The following is a 24497-nucleotide window of genomic DNA, read 5'->3' as shown; positions in this document are numbered from 1 at the left end:
TAAACTGATAGTCAGAGTGCAGTCCATCGACAAACAGGTAATATTTGTATTTGTTTAAATAATTATAAAGATACCTTGCCATAATTCCACAGACTGTGTGCGATATTGAAAAGCTTCATTTATTTCCAGCCAGCCGCAGAGAAGTGATGCCCTCAGAGTGTAATTAAACTGCAATCATCCATCATTAGTCATGCCATGACAGTCTGCCTCTGTCCAAATAACCCTCACAGCTCCAGAGGTGTGAATGGCCAGTTTGTTAAGGGAGGGCTGGCAGTGTGTGTTTAGACAAGAGATTCTGGCCCCATTTATGTAACCCATTTATGATTTTAAAAAAAGGATAATATCTCTTGTATTTGAGTGATGCGTGCAAATTGGCATTTTTTATTATTTTCTGAAAAATTGTGTGGATTTATTCATCACAGTCCATCCGTTACCTATATTACAAGACCAACCCCAAGGTCCACGCATTATCAGCAGGACCAGACACCAGCAAACTGGAGTGGGTGTCTGGCCTTACGCACTAAAATGGTCAGAAGGAGCCCGGAGCGGGGCTTTATTTCTCCCTCTTATTCCTTCAGCAGGATGGTACCCAAACAATTTACACTTTACAGACGTTTAAGCATCATTTTTGCATTTCTTCATATGGTTCTGTGTGCATGAACAAATTAAACAAGTATCTTAATGCTGACTTGATGCTTATGGACATGACATGAGAAACTTATCAGTTTTCTTTGGGTACATGGATAAGTCTCTCATGACTCATTTCCAGTCATTGGTACACACTGACAAACCGCAGTGTACGTTTGCAAAAGTCACATTATACATTAATAATTATGTGCAGATTCTAAATCAGTCATGATGCAACAGCTGGGAAACAGTGACAGGATATTATACGGATGCTGTGATATGAAACTAGATATTACCATGGATGGTTTACTAATTGGGCATACCAGGCACACACCCAGGGACCCGAGAGGTCATGTGGCCCTAGGAGCTAAGAACTACAAACTACAACTACACACTTAACGACCACAAAGAGACATAAAATGACTACAAGGAGCAGCAAAGTGACCACAGAGAAAGTCTAAACATCTACAAAGAGACTAATCAATTGTAGGCGTTTTGTTTCTGTTTCAGTCTGGGTGTCGTACTCCTTTGTAGGAGTGGTCCATGGATATTGTTTGGTGTCGTAGTTGTCGTAATGATACAGCTTCAGTGTTAGCTTAAATGTTGCTGTTAAGTAATGCAATTTTCTGATTTCATTGGAGTTTTCTAGCTAAGAGAAAGGAACACCTCTACCAGCTTTGTATAGTCTACTTATATTTTGAAAACACCTGTAGTCACAAATAGATTTCCCCCACCCAAAAAGATTCTATATGTGTGAATGGAAAGCCAGTTGAAAGAAGAGATTCAGTTAGATGTTAGCAGCTGTGTAGATTGGAAAAAATTGTCTCTGATCAAAAGTTAGCTTTTGAATGCTACTCTCAAGTGCTGGAGCCTACTCAGCCTGTAAGAAACGCTTTACACATGAATAGGGCATTATGAATATTATTAATGCACTGTATTATTATTAATATCCATTGCACTGTACTGTTATAAGAAATACTGTGCATATTTTTCAATGTAGAGGCCGATCTCACCATCCCTTAATTTAAAATTTTATTGGCCTGTAAGTGCTTGAAGTATAATTAATCCAAAAGAGTTTATACTGTATATTGTAAAATGTGCCTTGTGCATTAGCCTACTCTCATGCAAATGCAAATGCACTCTTTACACTGACCCAAAAGGACCAAAATACGCAAAAGTAAAGAGTGCATCATACATACGTCATGCACGGATTTACTGATTAATTATGCACTGGAAATATGTATTAATGTAGAGCCCAGACAGCACAGTGGATGAAATTACTCATAGATAATAAGGGAAATTCTATAATTGATTGATATGCGAGTCTTTCAGCGCAGGTTTGATCCACGTGAACTGAGGCTGATGACACAGCGGAAGTGTCATGGCGCCGTGCGTCCGGCGGTGTCAGAAACAGCGTTAGCACAACAGGACTTGTAATGAATCGTCTCCTCCAAGTTTGGACGTAATATCTACTTAGGACATCCGAGGAAACACAGTGTAAGTATCCGGAGAAGCACAAAGTGTCAAAAGCTGGCCTTGACAGCGTTAGAGTTGATGTTACCTGTACGTTAGTAGTCGTGTTGTGATTTGGCCACGTGTTGCTGAATTTTTGCTGTGTTGTTGACACAAAATCATTAGAAAATTACGAGCCATATATCACTATGGCTTTTTACTGATTTTGTGTCGGCAACAGTTTAAAGTGGTCATTCTGCTTGCACACGTAAAAAATAGCTGTCAGTTGTTTATGTCACTGAAATACAAGCGTTGCTGTGGTGCAAGGCTTTTTTGTTTGTTTTCTCCATTCAGAAGAACCCTGCTTTTAAAGGCCACATTTTAAAGGGAAATTATGCCTTTGTGAATGCTTACTGGCTGTGTTTTTGGAAAATTTCCACTTTTATAGGATGTCACAACATAATGTGCTGAAGCAATTACAAACTTTTAAACAAAAGCAAGAATTCTTTGGGATACTGCGTTGTATAAACACTCTACAAAATTCAATGAATAGTATAGTTTGCCTTTCCTGAACACATTCATCGACCAGGACATTTAGGTTACTCAAATATAGCAGTCAGGCTTAGATCCTGTAATGTGTCTGTCCAAGCGTCAAGACAGACTATCAATTCTGTGCAGGGGAATTACTGTTTTTACAATCAGTGTCTGTGTAAATGCATTATTAGCTGCTAAGCAAATACATCAACAACCACAAAGACACAAATAGCCACGCTGTCTTTATCCTTCCATTATCTGAAGAAGACCTGTATACTTTTCAATGCAAAAGAAATCAGTTCATAGACTATCTGGATTGGTTGCTTGTCTTGAATTAGTGAAGAAGCTTATTCACTGCAACTTAAAGTCAGCAGTGGATGATTTTTTAAAAATCAAATATCACTATATTTATGACTGAGCAGAATGAAATTGGTCTCTCAAGACGGGCCAGTATTTCAGGAAAGGATATTTACAGTTAAGAAACCTTTGAGAAAGGACCATGAGTAATGTAATTATGATGGCAAGATAGGTTGAGAGCTGCAGTGATTAGTTGATTAATCAATTAGTTTATTGTCAGAAAATGAATGGGCAACAATTTTTTTATAACTGAATAATCGTTTTAGTCATTTTTAGGCAAAGTCAAATATTTGCTGTTTCCAGCTTCTCAAATATAAGGATTTGATGCTTCTCTTTGTCATACATGATAGAAAACTGAATATCTTTGGATTGCGGACTGTTGGTAAGACAAAACAAGACATTTGAAGATGTCAACTTGCTCTGAGTGAAATTATAACAAAGGGTTTTTTTTATTATTATTATTACTATTTTCTGGCATTTTATAGACAAAATGATGAATTGAAAAAAATAGTCCGCAGATTAATCCATAATGAAAATAATTGTTAGTTGCAGCTCTAGTTCATTTTACTCCTGACAGCATTTTAATGCACAAACAAATGAACAAAAAAACTACAGTGTCTCCAGTTTAGGATGGCTGACTCAGGCTCAGGTGACCCCAGTGGTCAACGTGTGCCAGCTCCTGGAGGGAGCAGTATAGGACTGCTGATGGGCCGCCGACCATCAGCCACCATCTCTCCCGGCCGTCTCCCTTCAATGCGATCAAGAGACCTCACCCTAGGAGGAGTGAAGAAGGTAATTTACTGTATTTCACTTAACAATATATTGAGTGAATGATACATTAATCATTTTCTAAAATTGGTGACTGTTTCAATAGTTAAGTCCTGTTTTTTATTTTTTAGAAAACGTTTACACCCAACATTATTGGCCGAAAAGCCAAAGAAGAGTAAGTTCATAATGGACATTAAAAGAAAAAAATATTCCTTAGACAGTGGATTGAACTATGTATCTGACTGTTGACCAATAACTTTGTCTGTCATGACAGAACAAAAGTTGAAGGCGGGCAAAGGAGAGAGAGGAAGGATGCCGATCGAGGTCGAGGTCCAAGAGATAGAGGCAGGGGCCGAGGTCGCCCGGAGGTCATCCAATCCCACTCTATTTTTGAACAGGGGCCTGCAGAAATGATGATGAAAAAGAGAGGTAGGACATCAGCTGGATAACCACTCACTTTGCACGGGTTTGGCTGATGTTGCAATCAAGTGATTTCTTGTATTAAACACAGGTGGCTATGAAAGTGAGAGAGATGCTCCGAGCATGGGGCCTTCACCCATCATCAATATTAAAAAGGAGAAGAGGGAGACTGAGGAGGAGACCAAAGAGATCCTGCGCAGTCTGGAACGAGACAATGTGAGTCCTGCTTATCAGTCATCTTTACTAAGTTGCTTTAGTTTGCATTCACCATGAATTTAACCTCCTTTTCCAATCGCATTCTCTCAGTTTATAGACGATCCCTTCCTGAGGAGTGAGCAGAGGAGCTGCCCCGTCCAGCTCCCCCTCGCTGTGTCGGGATGGGGATTCAAGGAGGAATTTAGTAACGCTGCTGTTAAAATTGAGAAGGTGGAGGAGGATTGTGAACCCATGGAGCCTGCAGTTAAAGGTAACTGCAGAATTTTGTCTTTGTCAGAATTCACTTGATTATTGGCTTGTGAAAGCAGGGAAGAGCTTACAAGCATGCTGGCCACGTAGCTGCTCTCTCAAAATACACATTGTCTTCTCTTCAGTCAAACAAGAGCCAGAGGAAATGGAAATAAAGAAGTCAGAAGCCGCTTTCAAGCCTCCTCCTCTACCTGAGCCTGAAGTTCTGCCTGACCTGCTGCATAGATGGAGTCTGAGCAAAGGAGACGAGCTGTTCTTCATGCAGCTGCCGGACTCCCTGCCCGGCCAGCCTCCCACCAAAGAGCACAGGCCGGTGAAAACAGAGGTGCAGTCAGAGGACGGACAGTCTGTGCTTCTGAAAACAGAGTCTCAGGTAGATGTAGTTGCCGTCTATGTGTTAAATACATGAAGATATTGAGGTTATATGTGTAAAATAGTATTTTAATTTAAACAGGAAGAGGAAACTGAGGACAACAGCTGCAATCTGAAAGATCTGCGTGAGGGTCTCGTAGGAAAGATGCTAGTGCGGAAGTCTGGCCGGGTACAGCTCATACTGGGACAAGTGACACTTGATGTGTCACTGGGAACATCATGCTCTTTCCTTCAGGTATGATAGTAGTATAGTTATTGATGTGTCTGGCTCTCTGCTTTTGTTTTTCTCCATTCTGTATCTGTTTCTATACATGTTGTCTTTCATTATCTCTCTACAGGCCAATGTTCTATCAATTTATCAAAGAATAAATGTATACAGTCAGAATTATGAGCATTTCTGACATACTTTTCTTTGCTTCCCCCTGCTCTCTCAGGAGCTGGTCTCTATTGGTACGGAGGGAAGAACAGGTGACTTGACTGTATTAGGAAATGTCAAACACAAAATGGTTTGCTCCCCAGACTTTGAGGCTCTACTGGAGGGCATCGCTTGACGCTAATCAGAGCACCACAGTCTCCTCAAGCCTGACAGATGGATGCACTTGTGGTGGGTTTTGATGTTGACAAGAAGCTCACTGTTACTGTGGATTGTCCCCTTGGAAATGTGACATCCAGTACAGGTTGATTGCGCTTTTTGGTTTACAGAGTGGCTATAGTAATGTATTGAAATACACTATCTATAAATATGAAACATAAAACGGAGGTATTATTTTCTTCTTACGGAACAGGCATGTTAACTCATGTGCCAAATTTCACTACTATTTCCATTTCTCAGTGTCTGAAAGTACTTGACAAGACTACATGGATGTAAATGTGTGAATAAAAAAGTTTTGTTATTTTTGTTAGTGTCACATGATTTAAATTGTTGGTTCAGCCGTGCAGAAACATTTGGGGTTTTATTTGCTTAGGTTTGAGATATGTGAGATTTATGTTGCCTCCCTAATACAAGGTGATGCTCTTTTGTTGTGCTGAAAAAAAAACACTTATCTCTGCTTACAACGACATTATAGTGTGTTATCAACCATTTATTTGTACTGATTTTAAATGCTAAATAGGGGAGAACTTAAAAGTGTTACAGAAAAGTTCAACACAGCCCTTTGTCCGCCCTGCTTCTCTTTTCTTTAGCCTCATCAGCCGAAAAACAATGTTTTTCAAGCAAATTAGATGACTGAATTCTGATTTTTTTTTTTTTTTTTAAATTTCTATTATAAAATTTAAATGCAGCCATTGCAGCTTCATGTTTGCCTTCGCCTCTCAGTAGAGCCACCGTGGCAACGTTGCTCATAGCAAAACATTGCCCTACAGCGCCGCTGGTGGTCAAGAATAGTACAAATATAAGTTTAAAAGTCCAGTGCAGTGTTCTATGTCGGCCACCAGGCTTCAGTGCAGAACTGAGCGTGTTGTTTCGGGGTTTCGACCGAGGGCTGGTCGTTTCAAATACGTAGCCACCGTCGAGCCGCCAGTTGTTCGCTCGTGTTGTCCGCCGGGTGGAGTTTGGCTACAGTCCAGCAAGACAAAGACAAGTGATGGACCAGTGAAACGGTACTGTACAGGCGCTGGACACAACGTGACTGAAGCTTTCGTCGACTCTCGAGTCCATTAAACTACGTGTATTTGAACTGTTAGTTAGGAAGATAACCTGTTAGGATACCGAGTCGGCGTACCGACTGCAAGATCCTAACAAAAAGGTCGGTTCAACATTTCGTGTAACCCGGACGGCACTCTCAAGGGCTCGGAGCGAGCTAGCTGAGCGAGGTGTAGCACGCCAGGAGACAAAATCTAGCATACCGTTAGCTTGGAGGCCACAAGCTAACTTGAGCACAGTCTTAATTTCGTCCATATGGATTCAGGAGCCTTCGGTTATCACCACCCAGCCCTAGGTTAGGTCTTCCTTGTATTTAATTGGCTCTGTGGGGTTGGGAGGCTGCTATATTATTATAGAAAAGCGTTTGATAACTGTTAACTGTAAGTAATGATGAGGCAAGCTAACCCAGTGTGGTTTTTATCCGGGATGGAGCCTCTCGTTAGCCGTCCGGCTGCATCACCCGAGGGGGAGAGGACGGAGGGCCTCTAACGTTATCTCTGCACCGTGGCGGATAAGAGCCACGTTAACATGTAAACTTCTCCGGTCCTTCACTGAAAACAGATAAGCGTATATGGCTATTGATTAACGTTTTCCAATATTAGTAGCATCCATTTCTTTTCAGAAAAGCCAGAGGGCTAGTATTAACTTTGTACACCGGTATTTAAAATGCTCATAGAAGACATTGACGCAGGGACACATTTTCCATCTTGCATTATTAAATTACACGATGTGCTAAACTCAGAGAGGAAATATTATTGTGACAAGGACTATCCTGACTGTTCATTTGTACACGTTTGCAGGTCTGCGCGACACTGAGCTGCAGAGCCCCTGGATCTTCACCAGACTAGAGAACCACCTGCTGTGCCCACTTGGTTTTGTTTCGTTGTTTACATCTTTCAGCAGCGGGAGGCTTTGCTCACATAGCAGAGGACATCTGATTCAAGGACAGGCCATTATTTCATCACACCTGTTTTAAAGACTTTACCTTCCTTTTCCTGGAATTGCATTCAGCTGAGGTTCAGAAACCAATTCTTGGCGAAAATAATGAAATTCAATGATATTGCCCAAGTGGGCAACGTCAAGATGGTCACTTGTACTTATATTGATTCTCTGTTCAGCGTGAGGAGAAGCTCCATCCCCTAGTTATCTTGATGAAGGCCTTTTTCTGACAAAAGATAAGGGCCACTTAGGGCCAAGAGGTGGATTGCTGTACCTCCTCTGCCATCTGCTCTGCCCTCTGAATTCAACTATTTAATAGATTTCATCACCCTCCTGACTTCAAGATGGAGCTCTTCTTCAACCCTTTTGACAACTTGGTGTGTATCCTGCTGGGTATCTCCTTCACCGTGTGGTTCACCCTGCTGCTGGTCTTCATTATCGTGCCTGCCATCTTTGGGGTGTCCTTTGGCATCCGACGTCTTTACATGAAAACATTGTTAAAGATCTTTGAGGTAAGAGCCCACTGCATAAGGGCCATTCATCTCTGTTTATTTGAAGAAACGAGGAATCATACAATGTGAACTGCAGTTTATATCATAGATTTTTACTTCTGGGTTGAAGCTGAGGAATGGAAAACGCTGTACATACAACGTGTAACAAGTATCGCTAAAGGTTTTGTTACTGTCTTTGCACTGTTCCCAGTTAAAGTAGTTCTCTGTGTCTGCTTAGGCCAAACATCCCGTTATTCACAAACTATAATTCGTAAAAGCTGTTGGCTCTGCTCCTCAAGGACAGCCTGTGTTTGCTCTGGTTGTACATCTTTCCCCCCACCCTTTCAATCAACACAGTTTGCTTCTGGAAAGCAGCTACCTTTTATACAATTACAAAGAAGAAAAGAAGTTTTAGAAAATTGATTCCTTCCTTCATCCAGGCACATCTCAGAGCAGGTGGCCGGGTGCAGACTCTAGGATTGTCTTCAGCCTCTAACCAGCGGCCATTGTCTGAACTGTCCAATGCAGATTAACAACACAACCACAGAGCCATTATTCCCTTGTTATGTAATAGGAGAAAACGGCGGTACAGACCTTGTCAGTAACTGTTGTCTGTGACGTGGCCCCAAGCGGCTTGGAATATTGCTTACTGATGTGCTGTTTTCACTGTCTAGAAATTACTATGAATCACCATTGATGGCATTAATGCATTTAGCATTTAATATCCTCCTTCCCTATTTGACTCCAGACAGTTATCCAGTTTCTCTCCTTCTGCTATCTCTGGTGTAGCTTCACTAGTAAATCTGTCAGCAGATCTTATGCCAGAAATAAATGAACGAGTGGGAGATATGATGAGATTTTCTCAGCTCATAATTCCAGTAGCCAACATGAAATTTAGAGGAAAGGTCAAAGGACAGATGCTGTACAGACTGTTTCAAGCTCAAGCACTGTTTTCTGGTTTGTCGTATTTGCATATTTCACATTGCCTTGTGAAGGTCTCCATTTCAGGCTGGTTGAATTTAAAAAATTGAATGTTTGTCATGGTTATTATTAGGTGTAAAACCAATACTTCTCCTGATTCCCAAACCTGTAATACGTCATGGGGATAAATAAGTAAAAACCTCCTTTCACATGTAACTCTGGAGCCACTTGATAGCATGATGTACCCACTTAATCGTTCTCTTACTAGAATGAGCAGCTCTCTGTGCTCCTCTTCTCTTCACTCAAAGAATCATTACTGTCAACTGCAGCTGCATTTGAACACGATGACTCAGTGATACAACTTGTCAAGACATGAATTAAAGGTAGCTTTAAAAGAAAGCAAAATAAATGCTAGATAGGCCAGTAATGTGTGTGCCTATTCTATTTGAGTAAAGTTAACTGGAGTAGAATAAATCAAATGGACTTCACTGCTGTGGTCTAAATGTCTTTAATCTTCAAATCTTTTCAGAATGTCTCTATTTTCAAGTTGGCAGCCAAGCATTTCTTAATACTTGTCAGACAAAAAACAGGTTACAGACAGCCCTGTTTCATAAAACGTGTGTGCCTCTTTAGGTCATGTGAAGTATGTAGAAAAATTAAAGTCAAGTGTTTTACAGTTACAGGTTTTTTTTTTTTTTTTTTTTTTGTTTTGTTTCTCAGCATGACACGACTTTCTCACTCACCATTGTTAGAATTTTTTTATTACCAGTGCCCCTGGCTAATTCCAGTGTTTTTGACCTATACAAAAATGCAGGCAGAGCATGACTGTGTTTTAGTATACTTACAAACATGCAGCTTTCTTGCAGTTTGAGTTTATCTGCTATTATTGATTTTATGTAGTCAAACCTTGGAGTTATCACATGCTGTTCTACGAAGTCTAGTCCGAGACTGTTGACTGAACATCCAGCACCTCCCAGTCCACAATTTCCTGATCTTTTCTGCTTGTCTCACAGCTAGGAGAACACTTTGTCCTTTTCCTGCCTCTCAGTGGACATTAACTTTTTGTGTTTGTCTCTGCATGTAAAGTGTACACTAAAGGTTAGGCTTTTCCATTAGACATTAAATGTTTGTCACTTACTGTACTATATTGCATCAATACAAGATGTATTATACAACAAAAAGACAGAGAAGTGGAAATTATAATGTTAGTTTCTTAGAGCATGGCTGAGGTCACAGATAAGCCATGCGTATTATTGGCACAGGATGAGGTCAACCCCTGAGAATTCAGAATCTTGTATCTACAACTTTGACAACAGTTTTAAAAGATGAACAACCACACACAGTATAGATAGACTCAGTAGACAACTTTAGCCTTCAGCACTTGTGACTCTGACCATAATGAAGAACTGTTTGACTGATTTTCTTGAATGATCCAATTTAGAAAATCAGACATTACAACATTTTGCTAATAGAGGCAGCCAGTTGCAACAGAAGGTTTTTAAATGTTGTCAGGGCTCCTTTTTCTAATTTTTTTTTAAAACAGTGTGTGTCAGAATCAAAATAAATGAAAGTTTAATGTCAGCACATCTTTGTTGTTTAATTTGTTAAAGCAACAATATGAACCCATGTGATTTCGGTCCCTCATGAGTTTTTACACACTTTTTGTTCTTTCTCTCTAGTGGGCCACACTTAGGATAGAGAGAGGCGCAAAAGAAAAGAATCACCTCTTGTACAAACCCTACTCAAATGGTAAGATGTGCTCCATTTGTTTTCATGCATGTGTTAATCTCAAGTAGGTGTATTTGTTTTAGAGCCCATAGGCTGACATCCTGTCTCTCTTGCTCGCTCCAGCAATCATTGCCAAGGAACCCACCTCCTTGGAGCAGGAGATCAAGGAGATCCGGCGGAGCGGCAGCAACAGAGACCTGGACTCAGCCCCTGAGTTTGAGATGTCAGACATCTTCTATTTTGCTCGGCGAGGAGTGGAGAGCATCATGGACGATGAGGTGACCAAGCGGTTCTCTGCCGAGGAGTTGGAGTCATGGAATCTGCTGACCCGCAGCAACTACAACTTCCACTACATCAGCCTGAGGCTGACCGTCCTATGGGGGCTGGGCCTGCTGATCCGCTATGGCTTCCTGCTGCCACTCAGGTATTAGCTGTACCTCCTAAGAGTAACGCTTACCACCATTAACCTTTTTTAGAAATACTTAACACACAGAGACAGGGCTTGTTATGAAACGTTAGTCCCTCCTGCACGAGTAGCCACCAGTATAAAATCATTCCGAAATTGGACTGTGACACTGACACTAGTGCCAATATAACAGTTTCAGGAATTTAACTCTTCTATCAGTAAAATATGGTTATTAAATACTGCGGCAATAGACGTGTCCTCGAAAGTCATCTCTGTGTTTTTAAGTGTGAAACAAATTCTGCATTCGGATTTAACTAACAAATTTCAAGATTATCACTTGTTGGGTATCAAAAAAGCCTCCAAGATGTAACCTGAGGCTTCATATTTCACTGCTATTTGAGGAGTCAAGGCTGAAGTATAAAAATGTGCAAACCGTTCAGGGTGGGCGGTTCACGAAGCCTAGGAGTTTGGAGCATTATCATTACAGGTGCTATATGTAAGTTTTCTCTGCCGCCGAACGTGGTTTCTTGGTGGGAGCAGGTGGTGGTGGTCATAACGATAATGATTATTTGCCAAGAGCTTCAGCCATTGTTGCATTTACAAGACAAGAGGTTAGAATACAACGTCTGGGCAACGTCACTTTTTCATCCTCTAATGCTGAAGTGAGGGTAGACTGGATGCTACACTGACTCACAGTCGCAAAGTAGTGTCATGAGACAGGACGGGCCGGGGCTAGAAGTGATAGAAATAGAAGCAAATCAAGAGTTAAAATTGCTGTTGCTTTCCACTGCTGGAGGAGGCTCTTGGGTGAGTAAAGGAATGAAGTTTGATGCTCAACTTGAAGTATAAAGCTGTTATTACTAACATTGGATATGTAGCAATAGCAAAAACTTACATATGGATCCTTTTTAAAAAAAACAAAGCCAAACCAGCCAAGGAACCAATACCTTTCTGTAGTCACAGGTTCGCAGACTTGTAGTACCCGAGAGGTTGGGTACACACAGGCAACACATTCACATCGATCGTAAATTTAGTTTCCAACTCATGTAACAAGGATGTGGTTTGACTGTTGAGGCAGACCTACACAGAGGCACAGAGCGATAATAGACAAAAAGACCCCAACCAGCAGGCTCAGGTTCAAATTCTGGACCTTCATGCTGTGATGCAACAGTGCTACCCAATGAGCCACAATTCAACCCCATTATTTCAAATCAAGGGCTTCAATTTCCTTTAAATACCACCTTTTTTGTCTTGTTCTGTTGTAGAAGTCTCAAAAATGTATAGGCATCTTTTTGAACTAGTGATAAGAATGATAGAACAAAAGCTGATTTTATTTTCCATATTTTCAACAATGGAATTGGTCTTATTTTATTCATAATTATCATAAAAATGTGCTCGACATGTTCCTCTTTTTTGCTGGCCAGACCTGTGCTTACTCTATTTGGTGTGGTCATAATGTAAAAATTTTGCTAAATTGATATGGGAAACTGTTATATAACCAAAATATTTGGTAATGACACAACATACAGCTGTATTCATGATGTGATTGAAAAGTCATGAATGCGTACAGACTGCATGGGGTTTGAGACTGCTCGGCAACACCAAAGTATCCTTAAATGTTGGCACATGCAGTGAGTAAAAGAGAGAGGTCCTCCTTCAGGGAGAGTTTAGATAGGTGCACGGCAAGTGACTCAGTACTAAGCCTGGCTGGCTCATTTCCAGTTGCCAGTGGGGAGACAAATCAGGCCACCATCAGACATCATTCTAGTGTCCCATCCAGCTAACAGATTCTCTCAATCTGTACTTGTACAACCTAATATTGGCCTAGCTCACCACTTGCATGAAACCTTCATCTCTCTAATGTTTTTCTAACCCTTGCCCAATTTAATGAGCACCTTCTCCAAACCTGTATGATTGGTTCATCCAGATTAAGTCAACCTGTTGGTCAGTTTAACCATTGCCTAATATGCCCTCCTGCAGGTTCTGGAGTTTATTATCAGTGCCAGTGGCGAGTAGAGGAGTGTGTGTGATACTTTTAATTAATAACAAGAACCCCGCTCTCCAGGACCTTTATATGTTAACTGAGAGGTTACTCTTCTCAGTGAATGCTTCTAGTGCAGAAGGGAACTTTTATGGCTAAGGATCGTGTTCTTGCATTTAAATGCCTGTGAAAAGATTAGTGTACAACCAAAACATGGAATCCCTCTGTTCTGTGTTATACATAAGTATTTTTATGTAAGATTCCGTGTCAAAGGATTATGGGTAACCTGCGTGTCTGTCTCTCCACCAGGGTAACTCTTGCCTTCACCGGTGTAGGCCTCCTTGTGTTCTTCAACTCTGTTATTGGGCTTCTGCCGAGTGGAAGGTACAACTGATGACAAGTTTGTCTGTTTTAATTTATCAAAAATATCAGCTCAGACCCCTGGGTGTAATCATGTTAGACTTGCTGTCTTGACGCTTAAAGTCAGTCATGTTGTTGTACGCTCCTTCTTGCAGGATGAAAAACTTTCTGAGTGAGAAAGTCCATTTGATGTGCTACAGAATATGTGTCAGAGCTCTGACGGCCATTATAACCTACCACGACAGGTAAAGGACCAACACTGTTTTTATCTATTTTACCAGGAAGTCTACTACTTGACTTCCTGGTAAAATATTTCAGCCCCTAACAGATAAGGACTAGATGGGTAAAAGGGAAGGTGGGAGCACATGTGGGAGAGTTAGTTCAGTCTTTGAAAGTCTCTAAAAGAGTGTATGCAAATACATGAGACATTCACCTAATTTATTTGAGTTAGATGCATGACTTGTGGTGATGATGTCAACAGAGATAATGGGAACAAAGGCCCACAACCAGCAGGCTCCAGGTTCAAATTCTGGACCTTCATCCTTAATGATGCAACAGTGCTACCCAATGAGCCACAATTCAACCCCATTATTTCAAATCAAAGACTAATTTCCTTTAAATACCCTTTTTGTCTTGTTCTGTTGTAGAAGTCTCAAAAATGTATAGGCATCTTTTTGAACTAATTGATAAGATGATAGAACAAAAAGCTGATTTTATTTCCATATTTTCAACAATGGAATTGGTCTTATTTTTATTCATAATTATCATAAAATGTGCTCGACATGTTCCTCTTTTTTGTAGCCAGGAACCTTGTGCTTACTCTATTTTGGTGTGGTCATAATGTAAAAATTTTTGCTAAATTGATATAAGGAAACTGTTATATGCCAAAATATTTGGTAATGACACAACATACAGCTGTATTCATGATGTGATTGAAAAGTCATGAATGCATTACAGACTACATAGGGTTTGAGACTGCTCAGCAACACAAGTATCCTTAAATGGTAGCACATGCAGTGAGTAAGAGGTCCTCCTTCAGGGAGAGTTTGAATGGGTGCACATGCCAAGTGACTCAGTACTAGCCTGGCTGGCTCATTTCCAGTTGCCAGTGGGGGAGACAGAATCAGGCCACCATCAGACATCATTCTAGTGTCCCATCCAGCTAACCAGATTCTCCCTCAATCTGTACTTGTACAACCCTAATATTGGCCTAGCTCACCACTTGCATGAAACCTTCATCTCTCTAATGTTTTTTCTAACCCTTGCCCAATTTAATGAGCACCTTCTCCAAACCTGTGATTGGTTCATCAGATTAAGTCCAATAACCTGTTAGTGGTTTAACCATTGCCTAATATGCCCTCCTGCAGGTTCTGGGTTTATTATCAGTGCCAGTGGCGAGTAGAGAGTGTGTGTGATACTTTTAATTAATAACAAGAACCCGCTCTCCGGACCTTTATATGTTAACTGAGAGGTTACTCTTCTCAGTGAATCTTCCTAGTGCAAGAAGGGAACTTTTATAGCTAAGGATCGTGTTCTTACATTAAATGCCTGTATGAAAAATTAGTACAACCAATATGGAATCCTCTGTTCTGTGTTATACATAAGTATTTTATATAGATTCGTGTCAAAGGATTATGGGTAACCTGCGTGTCTGTCTCTCCTGGGAGTAGCTCTTGCACTTCACGGTGTAGGCACTCCTTGTGTTCTTCAACTCTGTTATTGGAGAAAGCTGCAAGGGAGTGGAAAATTACAACCCGGTAACCAAGTTGTCTGTTTTAATTTATCAAAAATATCAGCTCAGACCCTGGAATTGTAATCATGTTAGACTTGCTGTCTTGATGGCTTAAAGTCCAGTCATGTTGTTTGTCACAGCTCCTTCTTGCAGGATGAAAAACTTTCTGAGTGAGAGAGTCCATTTTGAGTGATGTTCTTTACAGGGAATATGTGTCAGAGCTCTGGCGGCCATTATAACCTACCCACGACAGGTAAAGGACCAACACTGTTTTTATCCTATTATTTTACCAGGAAGTCTACTACTTGACTTCCTGGTAAAAATATTCAACTTAACAGATAAGGACTAGATGGGTGCAAAGGGAAGGTTGGGAGCAGCACACATGTGGGAGAGTTAGTTCAGTCTTTGAAAGTCTCTAAAAGAGTGTATGCAAATACATGAGACATTCACCTAATTTATTTGAGTTAGATGCATGACTTGTGGTGATGATGTCAACAGAGATAATGGGAACAAAATATTGATCCATTAAAGACCCATAGCAGCCATACTAGTTTTGTTAAACCAAAGACACTGACAGTTGCGTCGCTAACACTTTGACATTAAACAAAGTGCTGTTCACTGACTTAAAACAGCAAGTGAAGTAGTTTTGACACCACAGTGGTGATAATATACACCAGCCTAATTATGAAAGTGTTATGCACTATTTTTAAGCAGGTCATGTCATTACTGCAGATATTATTAGAGTAAAATGTCATCTGTGTATATATTGACGCATAAATACATTTTGCCCCAGAACAAACCATTTTTTCCTCCTTTTATATGGAGGTTCTTTGCAGTGTTCCTAAAATACCCAGTTCTTACTCTGAACGCTGTGTTTTCAAAACATACATTTTGCCTGTCAAATTGCCATTGACTCAGTTGGTTAGAGTTTATTGGCTCATCATCTCCACGTTTTGCCACCAGTTTGGTCAGTCTTTATCATAAAGGTTAGCATGATAGGTCTTACTGCTGGTTGATTGGATTGGTTTTCTGATTTTAACACTGCCGCCTCGGTGTATCCATTAAGTTTCTCAACTTTTTGGTCAGTTTCTCAATCTCTTATCTGTTTTTTGGTACTGTATTGTAATTTTTTTCCCTTTTTTACACAATATCTAATAACATGTCACACGTCAAAGACACACCTGTGACGCATGGATAGTGCTCTGCAAAAGCTTTTACTGAAAGGCAGTAACAAAGGTGTAGCAGTGCTGCTGTTGATTATGGGCATCGTTAAAATAATTTTTTTTATTTTTATTTGGGCAGATTTCTGTACTGATGCTCAGTTGTTTACTGTTGTGGAAGTAACTAGTGATTTGGTATCTTGAGTCTGTTTTAAAGCTTTATGTTTTTGGCAAATTTTTTCCACTAAGTAAGGTAACAAACATTTGAAGACAAAGCATGGTAAGGCAAGGTACGAAAAATTTAAGTTTTGATTTTATGTTACAATAAATTTGAATCCAGTGGGATATTATATAAAAAGGCACGAATCATCTTGTTGACAGGGTCCTTTTTATTCTTCTTTCTCAGACATGATCTGCTGCAGACCCTCTTACCGTGACATGAGAGAGGTCTATGTGAGATTACATAATGACAGATGAGTTGTCTTTGGAGAACAGAAGCCAGGGTGTGTTAACAGTTGCAATGTGAGCACACTGAGTGTGAGTATGAAAGGGAGGGTGCCTGAGGCTAGACTCAGACTGTCCACATTCATATTCATTCCAGCAGACATCATGAGCCTAGGTGTAGCACAAAACCCTAGTCAGTAATGTTCTCTTATACACAAAGCCAAAGCACATTCAGACAGGCTAAAGTAGTTTTTAAACCTTTAACAAAATGATTGGAGCGGCTAAATTCATATAGTAGATATACAGCTGAGGAGATAGTGGATTATGCGCCGGTATTATCTGCTGTTACAGGTGTTAGTGCAGGATTTGATTTGTAAGTGAAGGGGAAATTTTATTTAGATGTGGCAGAGTAAGAATCAAAGACGAACATGAAACGGGAGTCAGAGCTTTTATCAAGAGGGTAGCACATGCAACAGGATGTGGAGGAGGAAGTTGATGCCTCATGTAGTTGCCCATAAACCTATATACTTTAATAGGTAGTGTTGTTTTTGGTTAACTGCAGTGCAGGTGTGACTGAACTCCTTTTATCTTTCTCTATCTTTTAATGAATTGGGAAAAGACACATTGATACATATAAAGTACTCATATGAGACAAGTATCTTTATCATTTCTTGTGGCTGAATGTCTGTGATCAAGGCCAAGCCTGTTGTAACATATTTGTCTCCAGTCTGGGGCTAAAAATACACAAGCGACATAGGCAGTGTTGCGCTCTCTCTCTCTCTCTTTAAGATTGTAACTCTATCTTTGGAATGTGGACTTAATGCGTTCGGGTCCTGCATGCTCCGGGGTCAGACCTTTAACATAGACACCAAAGGATACTTTGTTTTTCACAAGAAGACTGTGAGAGGCAGTAGACCAAAGCGTACCCACACTGCCACGAAGATTTATACTATCTTATTACTCAACATTGTTTCAGTTCTTGATAATAAATCGTCCAGGAAGTGCCTTCATGATAGATTAACTGTCTTCCTCTCTCCACTTTACCAGTGAGAATAAACCTAAGAATGGAGGCATCTGTGTCGCCAATCACACCTCACCCATTGATGTCATCATCCTGGCCAGCGATGGCTGCTATGCTATGGTAACTACACTGCTGCCTAGCAGGAAGCTACAGGATCACTTTTTTGGGTCACTTTTTCCCTGGCAGCTGCTTGTCTGTTGAAATAGATAGCGGAAATAGATGTGTTGCTATTTGCATGTGTTTGTGTTGTGTTGTCTGTCAGGTTGGCCAAATTCATGGTGGATTGATGGGGGTCATTCAGAGAGCCATGGTCAAGGCCTGCCCACACATTTGGTTCGAACGCTCAGAAGTCAAAGACAGACATCTAGTGGCCAAAAGGTAGCATTACAACCTTGGTTTTTATTCAGCTTTTTTGTTACTGTACACTTTATTTTACAGTTTTTTCCTTCAGTGTAAAAGACAGTTTCTTGGCACTCAGTTACAGTTGTTGCAAAGTAAAGTTTTAACATTGAATTTTAGAGTCAGTCTGTTGGAATTTTTATTTGTTTAACTTGAAAAAATGTTTTTTTTTTCTTTTTCTTTTTTTTTCTTTTTTTTGTTGATTTCTAATTTTGTGTCTCAAGAATCTAAACATTTGATTTTTAGTAATAACCTAAACACTTCTTGTATTGCAGATTGAGTGACCATGTAGAAGATAAATCTAAACTGCCCATTCTAATTTTCCCAGAAGGTGAGCTTGTTGAGTGATCTGTTACAGATAGAAGGACTGGTCATCTAGTTTTCTTAAAAAGGCTCATAAGTCTCAATTTATTGTTTTTGTAACTACTCTAAACTCTCAGGTACCTGCATTAACAACACGTCAGTTATGATGTTCAAGAAGGGCAGTTTTGAGATTGGTGCCACAGTCTATCCTGTGGCCATTAAGGTGAGAATGTCTTTTTTTACCTGTTACATATTTTAACCATCAATATTTATATTTTTACAATTTTGCAACAGTTTGTTCACAATAATACATTAATTAATTAATTATTCTGGTGTGTGTGGTCCTTGCAGTATGATCCCCGATTTGGAGACGCCTTCTGGAATAGCAGCAAGTTTGGCATGGTCAACTACCTGTTACATATGATGAGCAGCTGGGCAATCGTCTGCAGTGTGTGGTACCTCCCTCCCATGTCTAGAGAGGTCAGACTCCATGGTTACCAGGGGACTTTCCAGCTGATTTTTTTTTTTCTTCTTTTTTTTCTCACATTTGTGACTGGAGTGGTTCTGCTGTGTTTGTCATAAATACATTGTCAAACGCTGTAACAACAAGCAAAGCACATATACAAGCTCTTACACAATGATTTCGAAACTTACTAGGAACTCCAGCTTTTCTTTATTTCAGAACTTCTCTTTTTCTGCTCTTTTTGCTGTAAAATTCATGAAAAAAAAACCACTGAGAAGAACCACAAATATTTGGTTGATTGTGACTTTTTCCATTTTTAAATTAGCAGCAAATGACAAGGCTCCACATTTGAATAAAGCTTTTACAGTTGATAATAGCTGTGCTATAAATTATTTGTTATGACCACTTGTTTGCCTGTGTTTACATTAATTTCAGTCTCTATCAACAGGAGGGAGAGGATGCTGTACAGTTTGCCAATCGTGTAAAGGCAGCCATAGCTGAGGCAAGGGGACTGATTAGGACCTCCTCTGGTAAGACAACACCCATGAAGCTCAAAACGTTTTGACACTTTCTTGCCCATGGGAAAAGCACACATGTGTAATCCATAATGTTAATAACAACTGTATTCAGTTTAGGGGATCAGTCAAATGGCCTGGTATCATAATAATGCTTGACACAATGGTTTTTAATAGGGGCTCCTCAATAGAACTTCAGGCCGTCACTTATGTTATTGGTTTCACCTGTGCTTTCCTCCTTAAATTAAAATTAAAACAACTTCAGGTCTGAAACTGTAGTCCCATACACGTACCTGCTAAATGACAGTAATATACCAGATTCATTTTTATTATTTACAGTTTTGACTTTAAGCTTTATTAAAATGGTCGCTGCAGTTAAACTAGAGTTTCAGCAAGACAGTGAGCAAAGTCATTACAACCCCAATATCATTCCTTTCCTGTATTTGGGCATCTTTATGAGAAGTTAGTACAACCACCACCATTTTTGCTGTACTTTTCTTAGTTTCTCTGAGCTTTGTGAAGAGCAAGAAAATGTAATTATTGTTAGCCAGGCTACAAGATCGCATACAGCTACTCTCTGCTATCGTTATTAAACACTAATAATAATAATAATATAGAAAATTATAGTTTAGTTCACTTCCAGTATTCTCATGTTTTTTTCCCATCACTGATTAATGCTTGACCAGTAAAAATATTAGAAACCACCTACAGTTGAATAAATCATTTTTGCAGCTGACATTTTGACTTGTCAATCACAGGTGTATCCTAATAAGATCAATTACGGCTGACTGCATTTCCTTTTTTTTAAGTGTGCTGGTTCCTTGGCCCTGCTGTTGTGCATGTTGGCCCGCTGGCACATAAATCAGTCAATTAGTACTGTCTGTCTTAACATTGGCAGTTACATCTCTCTTTTTCTGCTCTTTTTGCTGTAAAATTCATGAAAAAAAAACCACTGAGAAGAACCACAAATATTTGGTTGATTGTGACTTTTTCCATTTTTAAATTAGCAGCAAATGACAAGGCTCCACATTTGAATAAAGCTTTTACAGTTGATAATAGCTGTGCTATAAATTATTTGTTATGACCACTTGTTTGCCTGTGTTTACATTAATTTCAGTCTCTATCAACAGGAGGGAGAGGATGCTGTACAGTTTGCCAATCGTGTAAAGGCAGCCATAGCTAGGCAAGGGGGACTGGTCGACCTCCTCTGGTAAGACAACACCCATGAAGCTCAAAACGTTTTGACACTTTCTGCCCATGGAAAAGCACATGTGTAATCCATAATGTTAATAACAACTGTATTCAGTTTAGGGGATCCAGTCAAATGGCCCTGGTATCATGTATGCTGACACAATGGTTTAATAGGGCTCTCAATAGAACTGAGCCGTCACTTATGTTATTGGTTTCACCTGTGCTTTCCTCCTTAAATTAAAATTAAAACAACTTCAGGTCTGAAACTGTAGTCCCATACACATTACTGCTAAATGACAGTAATATACCAGATTGTTTTTATTATTTACAGTTTTTGACTTTAAGCTTTATTAAAATGGTCGCTGCAGTTAAACTAGAGTTTCAGCAAGACAGTGAGCAAAGTCGTACAACTTAATATCATTCCTTTCCTGTATTTGGGCATCTTTATGAGAAGTTAGTACAACTACCACCATTTTGCTGTACTTTCTTAGTTCTCTGAGCTTGTGAAGAGCAGAAAATATGGTATTGTGGGCTACAAGTCGCCGCTACTCTCTGCTATACGTTATTAAACACTAATAATAATAATAATATAGAAAATTATAGTTTAGTTCACTTCAGTATTCTCATGTTTTTTCCCCATCACTGATTAATGTGACCAGTAAAAATATTAGAAACCACCTACAGTTGAATAAATCATTTTTGCAGCTGACATTTTGACTTGTCAATCACAGGTGTATCTAATAAGATCAATTACGGCTGCATTCCTTTTTTAGTGTGCTGGTTCCTTGGCCCTGCTGTTGTGCATGTTGGCCCGCTGGCACCTAAATCAGTCAATTATACTGTCTGTAACATTCGCAGTTACATCTCTGCTTTTTTCTGCAGTAACAAATCTAAAATAATGTAGAGGCCCACCCTATTCAGTGCAAACTCCACCAACTGCAGCGTCATAAGTACCATAGAGATTAATTTAACATCTCTTTGACAGAATGTGAGCTACAATTTAGAAAATCAAAATTTATAAACACTGCAAAGTTAGTGTTTGGTGAAAAAAAGTGTTAAATTGGATCTTGTTTCATTTGTGGTTCTGGTCAGCACAGTGTATATACTGCATATCATGTCAGTTGCAGTGTCAGAATCACCGTTTGTGATACAGCATATTTGATCTGCATTTCAATCCTTTGTAAGAACATGAGTGAACTGCGTAATTGTCCACTACATCAATAATTGTCACTAATTTCACACTCTTGTAGGGATGGAGGATTGAAGCGAGGAAAGGTAAAAGATACCTTTAAAGAAGAGCAGCAGAAGCTGTACAGTAAAATGCTGGTGGGCACCCAAGAAGACCGCAGTCGCTCCTGAAGGACTTGTGGTGGAGGTGGACTGGCTCAGAGACCCACTTGGGCACCTCCTGACTAAATAGGCAGTCAGCGGGGCTCACACTCCGTTGGAGCTCCTAGACTGGAAAATTCCCTCTCAGATGTCCACAGTACTCCATTTGGCTTCCTCGGTCACTGCCTCAGCCTGGCATGTTCAGTTTGCATTGCTGTTGCGGGTCTTTCTGAGTCTGCTGCCTTGTGTTGGAGTAGCTTGACTGAAGCCTTGCTTGCATTAGAAATGAAAATAAGGTGTGCACAGCGAAAAGACTATTGTCTTCCTTGGTGGCAGTCTTTTGAGGGAAAACTTGTATTATTATCTATCATTGAGTTCCGGTCTTTGTTTGATAGTTTTGAACTTTTTAATTTTCATTTTACTGTCATGTTTGTATTGCACTGTGTTAACATTACAGACCTGATTATACCTGGGACGTAGAAGAGAGTTATTGTAGAGCAGAACTAGTTTGTTGGAAAGCTAAAACCTGTGACTGAGTTGGGGTTTTGCGTGACTGGCTCGTGCCCATGATTCAGGGCAACTATGCCAGATTTTGTTACATTTCAAATATTTTTATGGGCTTTTTTCAAGAGAAAAAAACTTGTATTTTGAGCTTTGTGTTTTACATTAAGACTTGTAGCAACACATGTGGTCACTATAGGACTTGCATTGCAGATGAGCTTCTTGATATGTTGTTTGTTGCTGTGCTTTTTCCACGGAATGTGTAAATCCTCACATTATGAAGTGGTAATTGTGCAACTACAGTTACTCTGATGGAGGTTTATGGACTGGGGCAGATATTACTGTCCCAGCTAATGGAGTAAAAGGGTTTATAGTCCATCCATTAAGAATTTATTTTGGATGCTTTTAGCATTGTCCCAGTTAAGGCCCATGGCACACGGGTAGTGATGTAGGATAATGACCATCACAATTAGTCTCCAGACTAAAACAGTTATAATGAAATTTGCTGATACATGTTCATACTAATACACTCCTAACAGCCATCATATTTTCATTGGCTCCCTGCTTCTGCAGTGACCATCTTGCCTAATTTATTTTAAGTAAACTCTAAAAGCTATTTCTGCCCTCACGAGTGATCTTTCTCCTACTGTCAGCCTCTTCAAGGAGGCTTATAGGAGTGAGAGTGCAGCTGTGGATCCGAGTCCCCGTTGGGCTGAGGAGCATGGTGGACGGCCTCGTTGGTTTCTCCCTGAGGCTTTCATCCCTCTAGATCAGGGATAGTCATTTAGATTGTGTCAGATCTGTTCATCAAAATAAATGTTCAAGAATGTGACTCTGCCTTTCACTTGCGTGTTTCTTTTTTTGTGTGTGTTTCTCAGACTGTCAGCCTTGTTTGTTTTTCCTCTGATGCAGACACAGAGAACTTGTTCTTACAGAAGCATATGAAGCTATAAGCCCCAGGACATAGCTGCCGGTGAATGTGGAGATGTAAGCGCAATATTTCAGATATACTCTAAACTTTACAGTGTTTCAAAGACATGTATGTCTATAAAGATAAAAACTTTAAATTCCAATTACATTTTTTTATTTAGAAGCAGCCACATGAGCTACAACTATAATAAATATGTAATACTTCTATAATAATTATTGTTTAAAACTTCAATTTTTTGCCTATCTTATCCAAGAGTTTATTTTTCTTTTACTGGCAAATATTTTCCATTTGATAATTTTGTAATTTAATAGTTTTGCTCGAAACAGTCCAGCCTTAATTAGCTTTTGCTTTTCTGTGCTTTTCTTGGCCAGCAAGCCAGGACTCTGGTAACATTTCCTGTCCGATTTATTGCCCAGTGGGCACCTAGCTACAATAAATCAGTCTGGCATGATGATTTATTTTGAACACTGTATATTTTGCATTTATTCCTTTGGCAAGGAGGATCAAGTTTAATTCAGGTCTCTTTCCATTGATGATAAATGTGGTTCTTTCATCCAATCCCCGGGCCTTTCCTCCAGGCCGCCTCAGAATCCTTTCAGAGAGGTTTTTCCCCTTAAGTCTTTGTTTTCAAACTGGTGATGGACATGGCGGCATTCTTCTGCATCTGTGTTGCGACAGTTTTAAAAAGATCTGTTAACGTTGGCGAATAAAGCCCACAGTGCTCAGAGGAGGAGAAAAAGGAAGCAGGGAGAAGAGCTCAAAAGGTTGGCTGTGTAAGCCACGACGTGGTTGAGCAGCTCACCAACATCACTATGGCGAGCCAGAGTTAGCCCCCCAGCAATCTTTGATTTATCCTGGGCTGGAGCTCAGACAGCGAGATGGCATGGATCCATCTACTCCAAATAAAGAGTTTTACCGACCTGTGGTCCACAAAGTAGAGAGCAAGCGACTGTAGCTGTGTTGTAAAATATTGTGGTTACTCTGCTGTTGTGGTGACCGGAAGCTTTAGGAGGCAGGCTGTCGCAGCGGAAACGACTAAACTATA

General features: G+C 40.0%; 2 protein-coding genes across 6 annotated transcripts; both read left to right on the top strand.

The window, feature by feature from the left end:
* Positions 1 to 1975: 1975 nt before the first annotated feature.
* On the top strand, positions 1976 to 5893 carry polr3d (polymerase (RNA) III (DNA directed) polypeptide D). The gene is made up of 9 exons (XM_040154373.1): positions 1976 to 2124; positions 3586 to 3762; positions 3870 to 3913; positions 4013 to 4167; positions 4250 to 4374; positions 4465 to 4624; positions 4749 to 4996; positions 5078 to 5230; positions 5430 to 5893. The coding sequence occupies exons 2-9, from the start codon at positions 3601 to 3603 to the stop codon at positions 5544 to 5546; spliced, it is 1164 nt and encodes a 387-aa protein (XP_040010307.1). The 5' UTR covers positions 1976 to 2124; positions 3586 to 3600; the 3' UTR covers positions 5547 to 5893.
* A 538-nt stretch (positions 5894 to 6431) lies between these two features.
* LOC120804980 (glycerol-3-phosphate acyltransferase 4) lies at positions 6432 to 23344 on the top strand. Of its 5 annotated transcripts, XR_005709491.1 has the most exons (14): positions 6432 to 6594; positions 7438 to 8088; positions 10668 to 10737; positions 10840 to 11140; positions 13413 to 13487; positions 13619 to 13708; positions 17847 to 17940; positions 18083 to 18198; positions 18495 to 18550; positions 18660 to 18745; positions 18874 to 19002; positions 20631 to 20710; positions 21942 to 22316; positions 23175 to 23344. XR_005709491.1 is itself a non-coding variant. In XM_040154740.1 (13 exons), exons 2-13 carry the CDS (start codon positions 7921 to 7923, stop codon positions 22048 to 22050), a joined length of 1374 nt encoding a protein of 457 aa, XP_040010674.1. In that variant the 5' UTR covers positions 6432 to 6594; positions 7438 to 7920; the 3' UTR covers positions 22051 to 23344. The 5 variants fall into 5 exon arrangements, 4 of the variants coding, with proteins under 4 accessions (XP_040010674.1, XP_040010675.1, XP_040010676.1 ...); XM_040154740.1 differs by having other exon boundaries at positions 21942 to 23344; XM_040154741.1 differs by lacking the exon at positions 6432 to 6594 and adding an exon at positions 6603 to 6740 and having other exon boundaries at positions 21942 to 23344.
* Positions 23345 to 24497: the final 1153 nt, after the last annotated feature.

Source organism: Xiphias gladius, chromosome 19, assembly GCF_016859285.1.
Source record: "Xiphias gladius isolate SHS-SW01 ecotype Sanya breed wild chromosome 19, ASM1685928v1, whole genome shotgun sequence".
In the NCBI taxonomy this organism is placed as follows: Eukaryota; Metazoa; Chordata; class Actinopteri; order Istiophoriformes; family Xiphiidae; genus Xiphias; species Xiphias gladius.
Note: the sequence above shows the minus strand (reverse complement) of the source record. Positions and strands in the feature narration are given on the sequence as shown.